The sequence below is a fragment of the Megalops cyprinoides genome, chromosome 14 (assembly GCF_013368585.1).
Source record: "Megalops cyprinoides isolate fMegCyp1 chromosome 14, fMegCyp1.pri, whole genome shotgun sequence".
Taxonomy (NCBI): domain Eukaryota; kingdom Metazoa; phylum Chordata; class Actinopteri; order Elopiformes; family Megalopidae; genus Megalops; species Megalops cyprinoides.
Window position 1 is genome coordinate 30,250,122 of NC_050596.1, and position 13,287 is coordinate 30,263,408.

The 13,287-nt window shown below is 42.4% G+C and overlaps 2 protein-coding genes across 5 annotated transcripts in view; one reads left to right on the forward strand and one right to left on the reverse strand.

The window, feature by feature from the left end:
- LOC118788799 (nck-associated protein 1-like) overlaps nucleotides 1-6,079 on the reverse strand; it is a 39,950-nt gene extending 33,871 nt beyond the window's left edge. For all 4 annotated transcript variants that reach the window (XM_036544898.1, XM_036544896.1, XM_036544895.1 and 1 more), the window contains exon 1: nucleotides 5,777-6,079. In XM_036544898.1, coding sequence (XP_036400791.1) covers nucleotides 5,777-5,884 — 108 coding nt within the window. In that variant the 5' untranslated portion in view covers nucleotides 5,885-6,079. The remainder of the gene's footprint in view (nucleotides 1-5,776) is intronic.
- Nucleotides 6,080-8,383: 2,304 nt separating this feature from the next.
- Nucleotides 8,384-10,570, forward strand: LOC118788746 (dual specificity protein phosphatase 19-like). Its single transcript, XM_036544780.1, has 4 exons — nucleotides 8,384-8,730; nucleotides 9,052-9,098; nucleotides 9,193-9,345; nucleotides 10,352-10,570. Exons 1-4 carry the CDS (start codon nucleotides 8,508-8,510, stop codon nucleotides 10,568-10,570), a joined length of 642 nt encoding a protein of 213 aa, XP_036400673.1. The 5' UTR covers nucleotides 8,384-8,507.
- Nucleotides 10,571-13,287: the final 2,717 nt, after the last annotated feature.

Sequence of the window (13,287 nt, forward strand, 5' to 3'; positions counted from 1 at the left end):
AATGCTATGAAAACAAACAGCACTTGACTTAGACTTCACTGCAGCTTGTGAATACGAGAACCGAAATGACCATGGAGGTACAGAAAAGGAGTATATGAATGAAGTCGAGGGTAGCAGGTCACAAGGTTAAATACATGCACTGTGATACTGGATGAAATCTTGTGAACGAATTCCATTTTTCTGAGCATGCCTAGCCAGAGGTGGACAGCTTTGTTTTCTATACACCAAGAAATACTGATTGCCCTACCATGCTGTATAAAAAAAGATTGTTTTCGCTTGCTATTCAATGGGAGGGAAAAAAAAAAAAAAAAACATCATAGGGACAAAACAATCAAATTGATAGTACTCTTTCAATGCATCACACTGAAAGGCCTTAAATAAACAAGCATACATATATATGCATTTCAAGAAACAGAGTCAAGCTACTAACATCTTTGGCATACTTCTAAGAAACCCAAACACTGTTGTGGAAAGAGCCACACCAAACACCTTGAACAACTCTGGAGAGCAGACCTGGAACTGCGAATGCTTTGTCCCGGAGGCGGAAAGCACTGCCTGGCATGCAGCAGAGCTTCAGCAGGGGGTGTCAGCCTGAGGAATGGGGTCTCGTTTCTGCTGGAGGCTGTACAAGGACAGCCAGCTCGGCACGGCTTTCCTCCAGCCACGCTCAGTGGGCGCGGAAGAGGCCTCCGGCAGCCTTCTGCATGGCCCCGCGCAGACCGCCGGGCCTCGCTACAGCTCCCCCCCGTCCTCCCCAACGAGTGCATTAATCCCGGTGCGGAAGATTCCCCCGAAACGCGGCGACCGCAGAGCTCCTATTGGCCCTCGGGAGGGAGGGGGCTGCGGCACGCTTCGCTCTGCCTGTGCCGTGAATTCCAACGACCACACCGATTTCTGAGGACAGCCCCCCCCCCCCCGCACCCCTCCAGCTTTTGTAATCTGGATTCCTGTTTGCACAGCATGACTGAGGCTGCCCTGCAGCCTAAGGTGAAGCCGAGGTCCCCCGACTCCCACTTAAGTCCTGGTATGTTTCCACAGAGCCGCACAGCTCTGAAACAGCTAAATACAATGTGAACTTAGATAAGACTCCTTTAAAAAACTGATCAGACGAAAAACAGGAGTATCCGAGTATTTACACGGCCTGTGGCTTCAGCAGTTCCTTTTTCATGAACCACTCTCCCTGGAAATCAGACTCCTTTTGATTTATGCAAATTAAATTGGGCATTTCCATTAATGGTGTTGCTGGACACTGAGAAGTCAGTCACAGCACGTCAAAGTGAAGGAGGCAAGGAGAAGCATTCATGGCTTGTCTTTGCAGACAGATGCTGCTGTTGGACTATTTTTCACCCTATTCTGCTCTCAGAATGGGAAAAGGAGGATGCTGGCTTCATTCACCAGCGGGTACAAGTCCTCTTCAACACGTCTGCTGTTTTGGTAGAAAAGGTCCTGTCTGAAATACACTCCCAATTCACAGCAGTTTGAGCCACTCCAGATTTTACTGGAAACAGTCTAGCATACTGCCATAGGGCTGCTGCCAGTCATCACCCTCACCTGTTTCTAGTACAACCAGGAATGGCTCAAAGCCCTATGCATTAGAAGTGTATTTTCATCCATGCAGCGAAGCCAGGCCTGGTGAGGATGAGAGGAAATCCGAGAGATTTCAGGAGAGGTATTCAAACAGAAAGAGCAGAGACTGGAGCGTGTGTTTGTCACAATACTAAAGAAAAAAAAAAAATCACCCACAAATCACATACTGCAGTGAGGAAAATCATGATCGCCAGATGACTCACTCAATGACTAAGCTTACAAAAACCCTAATAAACAGCTACCAAATTCCAACAGTTATTCACTTACAGCCTTGGAGAGCTCCACAGACGGAGCTAGAAAAGAGGAAAGTCCAGTACACATATGAACTGATGGCGGACATGCTTTTCAGGGAGCATGTTGGAATGGACACAGAGGCGAGCCTTTCAAAGCGTTTTGTTAACCACAGCCTGTAAAGAGCCACTCTTCATCCGCTCTCAAAGACTGGTCTGCTGGGCAGGCAGACTGCATCAGTGACTGGGCACTCCCATGCCCAAAGCTGATTGTCTTTGAAGAAAAAAAGGTTGCATCCACTGTGGTTAACACTGTTCTCAATGCAACTTCCTGCTGCACAGCCGCCAGTTTTGGTTTGACTTCTGTCACTTGCCATTTTCCTAATCTGCCTGATACACGGGGGCCCACCGGCACATCTGCCTCCATGCGGCCTGTTCTGTGTAGATCTGGTCTGAACATGCAACATGCCAATCACGCCTATCCTAAACTTCAACCCGCAAACTAACGGGCACTGTCCTGGTGGGCGGTAGTGTAGCATAATAGTAAGGAATGCAGCACTGTGGGGTAGTGGAGTAAGGAGCAGGGCTTGTAACCAAAAGGTGCTGGTTCGGGAACTGCTGCTGAACCCTTGCAACAGTAAATACCCTACTGTATAAAAGGGTAACATCTAAACTTGTTACCTATGTAAGTCGCTCTGGATGAGAGCGTCTGCTAAACGATAATAACGTAATGTAATGTATCCTTGAAAAATGGCACAAGTCCTTTTGAACTCCCACTGAGTCCTACCGATCTCTCCATTATCAATTACTAATCAGTAAACTCAAGCATTTTAAGATTGTGGACCTGTAAATAAATAAATGAACGAACAAATGAAGCTGCTTTTTAACTGCGCATTCTGATGAGGAAGCATGGTGTGGCGGCATAATCATGTACTTCTGCAGAGGAGTTTGCAGCACTCGTAGATGGAAAAGTTGCTGACATGTGCAGGCTCTGCTGAGTCCCAGGGCACCCAGCCTAGCAGCCTCGCCACACCACCATGCACTGCTGCTCTCTCCTCCCTCTCTGGCTTATCCTCCCACACTCACAGATACCTCCCCGCTTGCTCCGTCTCACAGACCGGTCACACACACTCTCTGGATTCCTTCCCCTCTTCCTTCCCGCCTGTCTTTTCGTCACTCATCCCCCCACCCCACCCCCCACACACCTCTGCCCCCCCCCCCCCCCCCAACCACCACTCACAGGTCTCAGCATGCACTGCACCTCCACCTGGCTGCCACAACATGACCTTAAACTAGCCCTCTACAACACAGACCTGTTACCTCCCCCAAAGCAACCTCTTGTACCTGCTGGTTAAACGCTAAATGCCAAAACTCCTCTCTACGAGACGATGGCTGGACAATTTTTTCGCTGTTCCCCTACCTGACCAGAAAAAGAAAACTATATTACTCTCCATGACAACCTCACTCTCACAGAAAACATTGCTTCAGTGAAACACATCATAATGTGTTTCTCATTGAGCTAGACACAGCTCTCCAAAAACATGATTTATGACTAAAAGTGACTATTCACTTTAAACATGACACAGGAAGCTGTTCCAGATATTAAATTAAGTAAGCTAAAGGCAGATATTCAATGTTCCATCAAAATCAAAGCAAGCTACCATTTAATCACAGCAATCAAAGCATTAACCACACTAACAGCATGATACACCATTATACGGCTGTCAGTTTCAAAAAAGGTAACCAGTCTTTCTGATGATAACTATGAGCTCTGAATTAGCAAGATAGCAAAATGCTGAAACGAATCATAAAACACTGAAATGTGTGGTTCTCATTTTCTGAAGTTTGTTTTTGAAAAGCACTTCATCCAACCTGCAGCTGCATGTGGAAGAGGTCTCTTGATTGTTCGTCAATGAAGTTGCAAACGATTCAGAGGGTCATAGAGGGGCTAGCCACCTAACAAGCCTGACTCTGAGAGAGTCCATGTCTCTCACAGTGACTTTCTTACAGCAGAATCATAGGACCTGTACCTGACACGCTACATGAGTTTCGAAATCAGGAGAAGGACTACTGTGTTACTATATGTACTGTACTAGTGTATATGTACTACACCCTAGCATAGCTATAGATACGCTGCTTGATTTGGTTAAAGAAACATGTATGCTCTTTCCAGAGTCAACCCAAGTAAAGCTGCACATCTCCTGGGCATCCAACACGGGGAATGGCTTCTTGCTGCTAATATTACATCAATCTGAACTACTCCTCACACTATGCCTAGATTAGAAAAAGATAAGATAAAAAAGGCAGGCAGTAATTTTGCATAACTGGGTTTCAAAACAAAACAAGTGCTTTCTTTTGACAGGAAACAGCTGCTGCCGTACTGTAACTGCATTAGGCTGTCGAATGGCCACTTTTCACTGGCTGTTGGGCGCCCTTATGGTAAGGTCAGTTTATAAAGCCAGACACACAATGCAAGTTTTTTTTTTTGCCATGTCAGATATCTGCTCATAGCTCAGAGGTGCTCTGCTAGTGCATGCTGAAGCTAAATGTGATCAAACTCCAGAGAACCTGACACACGGTACTATCCACAATGTTACAATTTCAGCAGTAAGACACACACATAAAAAAAAAACAAAGAGACAACCAGATGACAGATGGGTAAATTGGGCCTTAAATTATGCCATGTATTATGACTTTAGTTCTATACTGACCTATCAAAATTATAGTTGTTGCAACATACATATATTGTGTTGGTGGGATTGCTTTGGTTGTTTTTACTTTGCATCACTAATGAATGTACATTATTTCATTTTTTATGACCACAATGCATCAAAACCTAAAAGTGGTGGTAACTTAATATCAGTCTCAACCCAACCTCAACATGTCAACACAGAGCATGACATCAAATAATTCTTTTTGGATTATTCTTATAATGGATTATTATGGGTGTAACAATCCAGTTCAGCCTGCTTAAGATGTTACAAGTGTTCTGTGATCTCTCAAAATTTCCAAAAATGAATCCCCACCCTGTTACAACCCAGACATATTTTCAGTACTTCAAGCACCTGGACAGCAACAACTCATCAAAATAACAGCAGGCCCAAAAAAAGCTTTAGAAATCCTGCTGTATGTTTATTTTTTTCTGAAACCTTCAATATATAACACTAAAATCATCATCGTACATAGCACACCACGGAACGATAAAGTGGCTCGCGGTTGTAACTGCTTTCGAAATCTCTCTCCAAATCTCTCCACAGGCACCGTGATTTGAGAATACAAAATTGCCATTCACAGACGAGCCTCAGTTCAGTATCAGCGTTAGTCAATGTTACACGCCGAATCATGCTAAAATCAATTACAGATACAGACTACAGGTAACTAGTTGTGCCACAGTCAGGCGTAAAACAATACAAAACAATGTCATGTAGTTAGCAAGCCATTCAAGCTTAGATGATTCTTCGTATTAAAATGGGAAGCATCTCAAATACATTTATCTTCAACAAAATAAAAGAAATATGTTACTACCTAGCTTACCAGTGAGCAAACAACCTTAACGCGATCGATAACTAGCTAGCTAATGCATTCGTTCGAATATCATTTCATTCTTGCTAAGTGCCATACGACGCTATTGGTGCAATAATCATATCTCAACAAAACAGCTACTGTTTTCGCTCATACTGCGATCACCGTGGGAGTTGAGCCACTAATATGCCAACAACGATCATCTATTTCAACTGGATCACGGAGAACATTTGCAGCTAGCTAGCTATCGTTACATGCCATTCGGGGCCTTGGGTGAATTCCTGCTCATTCCTGTGCTCTGCAGAGTCATGTTTCAAATCCACTGGCAGTCGGCGATGGCTTCCAAATTCACGACAAATGCCGAACCAGGCAGGCATTTTCCAGCTGAGAGTCCGTATCGCAGAACAACACGGTTTGCGACGGACGGATAACCTTACCTTTTTGATGTTATAGATGCGGGTCAGCATCCCGATTCCCCTGTCATTTAGGATGGTGAATTTCTCCGCCAGCTTCTGCTGGCTCGGCTGCAGCGCTCCCCGCGACATGCTGCTTGCTTTAGTGTCTCCACAAGACCACGCAAGCCGTAGAACCACCCCTTGTGTAGTGTTTGTTAATTAAATAGCGTAACCTGGGCGTTTTAGTGTTACGATTTGCCCATAGTACGGGTGAAGAGCTAGGCTGAACCCCACGCTTTTCCTCCGCCGTGCCCCCCGTTTTCTCTAGGTGTTGCCCTCACTCTCAGAACGAGGCCGTTTCCTGCAACACCGAAGCACGTCACGTGACGCGCATCCTCCACTGATATTTCCTCATTTGTGCGAGGTTTTGTCGCTGGCAAATTGTGGGATTCGGCTGTAACGTAGCGTACGTTTAGAGCACGAAAACCAAACGGTAAATATGACGATAATACAACCAAATACTGAATATAAAGATCCGAATATTAGCATCTGGAAAAAGGCTAAGCTGATCTGACCGACATCTGAATTGAGTCTGTTTAAGCACCGGTCAGAATCCTGTAGCTGGCTAATAGGTATAAGGTGAAGGAGCCGGCTGCTGTGATTTGATATTTTAGATATATTATGAAAATCATACTTTATGACAGCTGAAGTGTTACTAGGAAATATTTGTAGTAATGACATCGGATTGGGTGGCAATATGCAGCATCTGGCAGTTTAGCTTTGTAATCAGAAAAAAGAGTCGATAGGAAATCTTTGTAACATCGATCATTTCTGATAATACTCAGTAATAACTTGAAGTTACAGTGGGGACAGTTGTAAACATCAGTAAAAGGATAAAGTGCATACAGTGATAATCGGTCAGACATAAATATGCAGAACATACTAGGAATGCATCACCAAAGACAATCTGTCAGTGAAATTAAAAATATAACATTGTTGAATTTCAAGGCCAGCTACAGTAACTGTAGTCACATGGAAGGATGATTAGCTAGCCAAAGCTTCATTACAGTAGCCAAATAAGGACTTGGAGCAATATTGATATAGGTAGTTATATTTTTCCAAGGTGTACATAAATGTACACTACACTTCAAAAGTTTGGGGTCACTTAGAAATTTCCTTGTTTTTGAAAGAAAAGCAAATTTTTTGTCCATTAAAATAACATCACATTCATCAGAAATACAGTGTAAACATTGTTAATGTTGTAAATGACTATCGTAGCTGGAAACAACTGATTTTTAATGGAATATCTATATAGAACCCTAGAGATCCATTATCAGCAACCATTAGTCCTGTGTTACAATGCTGTGTTGTGTTTGCTGATGCAAGTTTATCATTTTTAAAGGCTAATTGATCATTAGAAAACCCTTTTGAAATTATGTTAGCACAGCTGAAAACTGTTGTGCTGATTAAAGAAGCAATAAAACTGGCCTTCTTTAGGCTAGTTGAGTATCTGGAGCATCAGCAATTGTGGGTTCGATTACAAGCTCAAAATGGCCAGAAACAAAGAACTTTCTTCTGAAACTCGTCAGTCTATTCTTGTTCTGAGAAATGAAGGCTATTCCATGCAAGAAATTGCCAAGAATTTCCTATTCAGACTCATTTCATGTATGTTTTCATGGAAAACAAGGAGCTTTCTAAGTGACCCCAAAATTTTGAATGGTAGTGTATGCTCATCTTCATTGTATATAAACCTACAGTTGCTGCTGAGATTAGCCTGAGATCCAGACTCATGATATGAACTATTTAAGATGAAGTTGATAACAATTCAATTATTGACATCAAGAAGGCATCCTAATGAAGTTGTTAATTACCTGTAGGACTGTAGTTATAGTACTGAATGCAAAATTACGATTGTAAACTCGTCCTTGAAACACTGAGTAGGCCCATTAACCCACTTGTCGTCACCTTCACACTTTTTATAATGAGGTATGAGATGATTTATATCCAGATAAGACATTGTTGATTCTCATTTACACAAAAAGTAAAAAAACGATTCTACCTTGCACAGTATTTTGTTTCAAAATGACCTCAGCCAGGAGAGGTGGCAGAGAATGCTGGAACGAGCTAATGACTTCAGTTGGCAAATGGCGCGTAGCAGTTCGCTGTTTTGCATTGGGAAATAGACCAGCTTGTTACGACCAGGAACAGATTATACGGACAGGAGTATACAGTCTCTTATGACTAAATTATAATGCTCTTTTAGAACAGAGGAACATTTTGGTAAACTACATCGGTATCCTAAGGAATTAGATTCATTTTTCTCATTGTTTCACTGTGGCGCTTAGGTGTCTCATCATTCATATCAGTTTTGATTTGCAGATAAGGCAGTCATAAATTATCTTAATTTTGTAGCTATACATCTTCAAATCACCACGCTCCATCGTAGCGGGTGGCGGTGTTGCACCGTTGAAGTCTGTTAACGTCTTAGCTTGAAAAGGCTCAAAAGAAGCACATCCTTCAGGATTGATGTTGCATTCCTAACCTGTAGATGGCAATGTTTTTTTTCTGTCACGTACTGAAAACTTCGCGGAGGTGAATTGTAGTTCTCGCTTTTCAGACTACAGCTGACAGCAGTAACTAGCTAAGAGAAATGCGGGTGTTCTGCCACACCGCCGAGGAGGTAACAAGAGTAACAACCCGCGCAGGGAAGCCGTTCGCCTGAGGATCTTACAGTACCTTTCCTGTCGTGGACTGTTCATTTGCGACACATGTGATGCATTCGCTTGCGCAGGAGATAAAGGCATTTTCCAAGACTAACTTGAGAAAGCAGTGCACCCGGGTGACCACATTAAGTGGCAGGAGGATCATAGAAACATGGAAAGGTTCCACGGTGCACGTAGTCGAAGACACTGTTCCGCCCGGGACTGCCTGTGGTTACGTGCAGGACAACACCTGGGATCTCCAAGTTGGCCTTATCCAGCCGCATCTGCTGCTCGGTGAGTTTGACTGGTCAAGCTAGAGTTTGGGAGCCAGCGTCTACATGATTATGACAAATGACAGATGGGCATCTCCAGCGTGATGAGCGCAGTTCGCTGGCTAGGTGTCTAACCTAGAAGAAAAGTTTGTCAACGACGCTGCACCAAAATAGACACTGAGCCTTTATATTTTTAATCTGTCCTTCGTTCTTAAATGTAGGCACACTTACTGTTTAATTTAGTCTGCACCATTTATCTGATTAAAATGTGTTTAGCTGGCTAGCTGTCACTTTGCTAGCTAGCTGCGCCACACTATTAAGAAAGTCCTGTTTCCTCTTTAAGCCTCTCAAGATGCTGCTCAGGACTTTGGCACGTTGAGGAAATACAAGGTAACGGAGTAGATTTAATTGAAGGCATTATTATTCTTTTACCATGAGATTGTTTTGTAAGATTTTGTAAACGAAGCTTTTCTTTCCTTTTTAGGTGTCACATATATTGAATGTCGCATACGGTGTAGAAAACACCTTTCCTGAGCTGTTTATTTATAAAACATTGAGTATCCTGGATCTTCCGGACACGGTCATCACCTCATATTTCCAGGAGTGTTTCCAGTTCATAGAGCAAGCCAAAGCAGAGGTAAGTTGCGGTTTTGTGTTCCGCATATTTGTGTATTGTCACCCAGGCGGTCACATAAGTCGATAATGTAGATAAAGTTAGACCTCCCGGAGAGACACTCGGTGTAATTAGGCCACGCAGCTTTTCACTTCTTATCAAGCGTTTGGCTACCTAAGGCATCTAAAGATAACGCATTGTTGTACCACCTGAGCAAAAGGACAACTGCAAAAAAAAAAAAAAAAAAAACTTGGAACAAGCCATCTGCTTTCCACTGGATTCTCCCCAAATCAATCGCCCTTCGACACCATTATAGGAAGGATGTTTTATCTTGTCAAAGTAATTTCCTGAGTGTTCAGTTTTAGTGCCTTTGCCTATCTGATACTCGACGGTCAACTGATGCAGAACCTCCCTTATTCTGGGTATCCGCATAGCCGTGGTAAATAATGAATGGCGAGTTTTCACGATGCATTATTCAGCAAGTTGTAGAAAGATCATATCACGGCTGGCCATTGTTTGTCATACAACCTCTTTACCAAACCGCTGAGCTAGTCACCCACAACCTGACACTGCCGCATGATGCAAATTCACAGGGGATTTCAGTTACAATAGTTATTTGAAATAAGTTTCCACTCTGCTGTAAAATGAGTAATGGAGGACTTCTCCCGCTTTTCTTCCTATGTAATCCATGATACGGGGTGAAGCTTCGATACCATTCATTAATTCACCCACGATGCCTTTGGCGAACGCCTGAAACCGTTCTGTCGATAAGGCCTATATATTGCCATTGTGTTTGATTGTATAGTGTTTGTTCCTGAATTTACCGTTATTGTAGAAGGTCTTATCTTATATTGGAAAAAAGTATCTTTTTTCCAAAGAAGAGCTAAATTTAACACAAGTGATGTCGAAAAAGGAAACCGCATGTCATCGACGATTTTATACATATACACATATATAATAAAGAGTTAGGATTTGGAATCATGTCGGTTCGAATTTAAGTAACATTTGGTTTGTCTCTTCTGTCCTTCAGAAAGGAGTTGTGCTGGTCCACTGTAACTCAGGAGTCTCCCGCTCCGCCGCGATAGTCATTGGATACCTGATGTCCACTGATGGGCGGGCTTTCGATGACGCCTTCGCCGCCGTGAAGCTGGCGAGGCCCGCCATTTGTCCGAACCCTGGCTTTCTGGAACAGTTGAAAAATTACAAGCCGCAGGCGGACGTTCAGATCAACGGTGTCACCCACACTTGAGCATCATCAAGCGTATCACATGTACCAGTGCTTTCCATCAATTATGTTTACTGTTACATATGTGAAGGTTACACTGGAGTATCGGAATTGTAGCGTGACCACAGGAGCCTAGTGTTATTCTATAGATGAACATTTCTGTGGGCTTTTGAAATTAAAACATTTAGGGGGAATTGGGGCAAGTGAGCAAAAGAGTTGCACAGAGCAAATTTCCAGACGGATTTTCATATCGTTACCTTACTGTGATTTTGGCATAATTCGCTGAGTTTTCATTATCATATTATTTATGTTTAAACACTTGAAAAAATGCACACACATATATGGCTGGCAATTAATTATTATGAAGCTGAATGGAGGTATTTTGGTGTAAAGACTTGCCCCAGTTCACACATCATGAAATAAGTGATATGTGTCATGTGATACATAAGCTTTTTTTGCACTCAACTTTCAGATTTTTTGTACCTTAAGTTTCCGTATTCCACAGGTGTCTTTCCGTGGTCACGTGGCCTGACACAAAGGACATAATTGTATTTTTCTCAAGTTTTAGATACGCCATGGACCAATTTGTATCAATTGATGTAGATCATACATAAAGTACGTGCAATTTAAAGAATGTGAGGTATGTAAACAACAACAAAAATCACACCGGAATGCAGTAATCTCATGGTTGTTTTAAGCTTTATAGTTTACGTAGAATTTTTAATATTTTTATTCTTGTAGCTAGCTGTAGTAGCTAAGTTTTTTGTTGTTGTTTTTAAATTTTAAACTTTATTCTTTGTTCTTTACTATTGTTGGCAGCTCATTTGAAACCTGTTCTGAAGGACTGTATCTCAGTGAAATATATAATTTATTTACAGCATTTATTTATTTTGTATGAACGCACCTCTCCCCGTGGAGCCAGTAGTGGCACCTCGTGTCCTAAAGTCCCGTAGCCTCGCGTGGATTTTGTTTCATTCGCGTTCTCCCGGTCAGGAGTTGTTCTTTGGAGTTTGATTAATGCATGAGTGTGTGCCTTCTGAATTTGTTTGAATAAAATATTAATGAAAGCTCTGCTTCTTGGAAAAGCCAATGTCCTGTTTGCCATTATAACAACTGAACTGTATATTTCCTACCTTAGATTTTAATTGAAAACTCAATGACATTACACAAAGGGTTCGTTATTATCATTTATGTTACGTTATATTTTTTTCCTGGCAAACAGCCCTTAAAGGGATCAGCATTTGGGTCAATGATTTGGACTGGGAATTAAATTGGAAGTGTTTTAAGTAATTAGTTAAGTAAATTAGTATCTCTTCCTTTTAATGATCTGTAGTGTACAAAGTGCACTGCAATTTGACACGGCATTTCGAACTTTTGAAAATTATTCCCATATTACATAAAAATTGCAATTACGACGATGAAAATGGTGATTATTATCATCACCGTCATCGTTTTTTTTTAATTATAATTACTAGCATTACACCTTTTCATCATAATTTGCAGTAGCGTATGACATAGTTGATGTTCGGATTAAATGAGCCAGAGATGAAATGTCGTCTAAATGTGAAACCAATCGATTCAAAACAAATTATTCAGCTTCTGTTGGATTGCCAACATCTGTGAGGATGAGATATTGCAACGATAAACAAAACGCTAATTGCATGCGCACATCACACGAAGAGCGGGACAATTATTTATGAACAGGGTGCCATCCAACCGAGATTCAGTCACGTTGCAGTTTACAAATTATTGGTCGACATCAACAGCGAGCCGAGAGCAGAAAATGCGGGGACGAAGGATTCAGCGCGCGAGACCGGTTCATAACAGAATTCGCGCGCCGGTTTGATTTCATAGGCTACTATGTGATTAACTTTACAGGAGACAGGCGAACGGTTTCACCCTGAGCGCGGCTGCTGCTTCAACTTGGCTTGTTTTTATCAGCATCTGCACCAGTATTTGCGACGGCAGTTTTTGCACATGTTATTGACAGGGATTCGGAGAGTCCGTCTTCTACATGGGAACCGTCTCATCCACGCTCGCCAGACGGAAAACCGCAACAGTTTCAGTCAAAGAACGAGAACCCTCCAACAGACCGAGCCTAACCGTGCACATCGGCCAGAATGCAGTCATTAAAAATGCCGTTCAAGAGGTCAGCAGAGAAGTTCAAAAGGTATCTGTCATCTCCGAAGAAGGCAAGTGGTGAAAGTTTTGTTGCACTCTCTCAACGCTGCGTTGTTGCAAAAATGCATTCATTGTATCACTCCGGACAGGTATTAGTTTTCATGCCGACAATAAATACTGTCTACGTAGTCTATACCCAGTAAACGATTCAGTATTTCTAAGAAAATGTTTTCTCATAGAGACGCTACCGTCCACGAATATCCTACATTTAAATGACCTTGAGAAAGAACTGTCAACATCAAAAATACTGAAAGAAGCAGGTGTACGGTGTGTTTGCCAGGGCACAACTGTCTCTGTTGTCACTCTAGCAGACGCGTGAGACAGCAGGGCGTTCATTACATGCGACCGTTATCTCTGCTCGAGATACATTACTTGTTTTTGCCTGTAACTGGGCTCCGTGTTCATGTTCCGTGCAAATCCTGAAGAATTAGGCTGCACAGAACAGCCAGGAGACTCCTATTACGAGTACCCATTATTAACTACTAATTAGTTAAAAGCAACGACAAGGTTTTGTTTGTGTCGGTAGTGACTCCTCATGATGCAACAGTCTGTGTTAACTG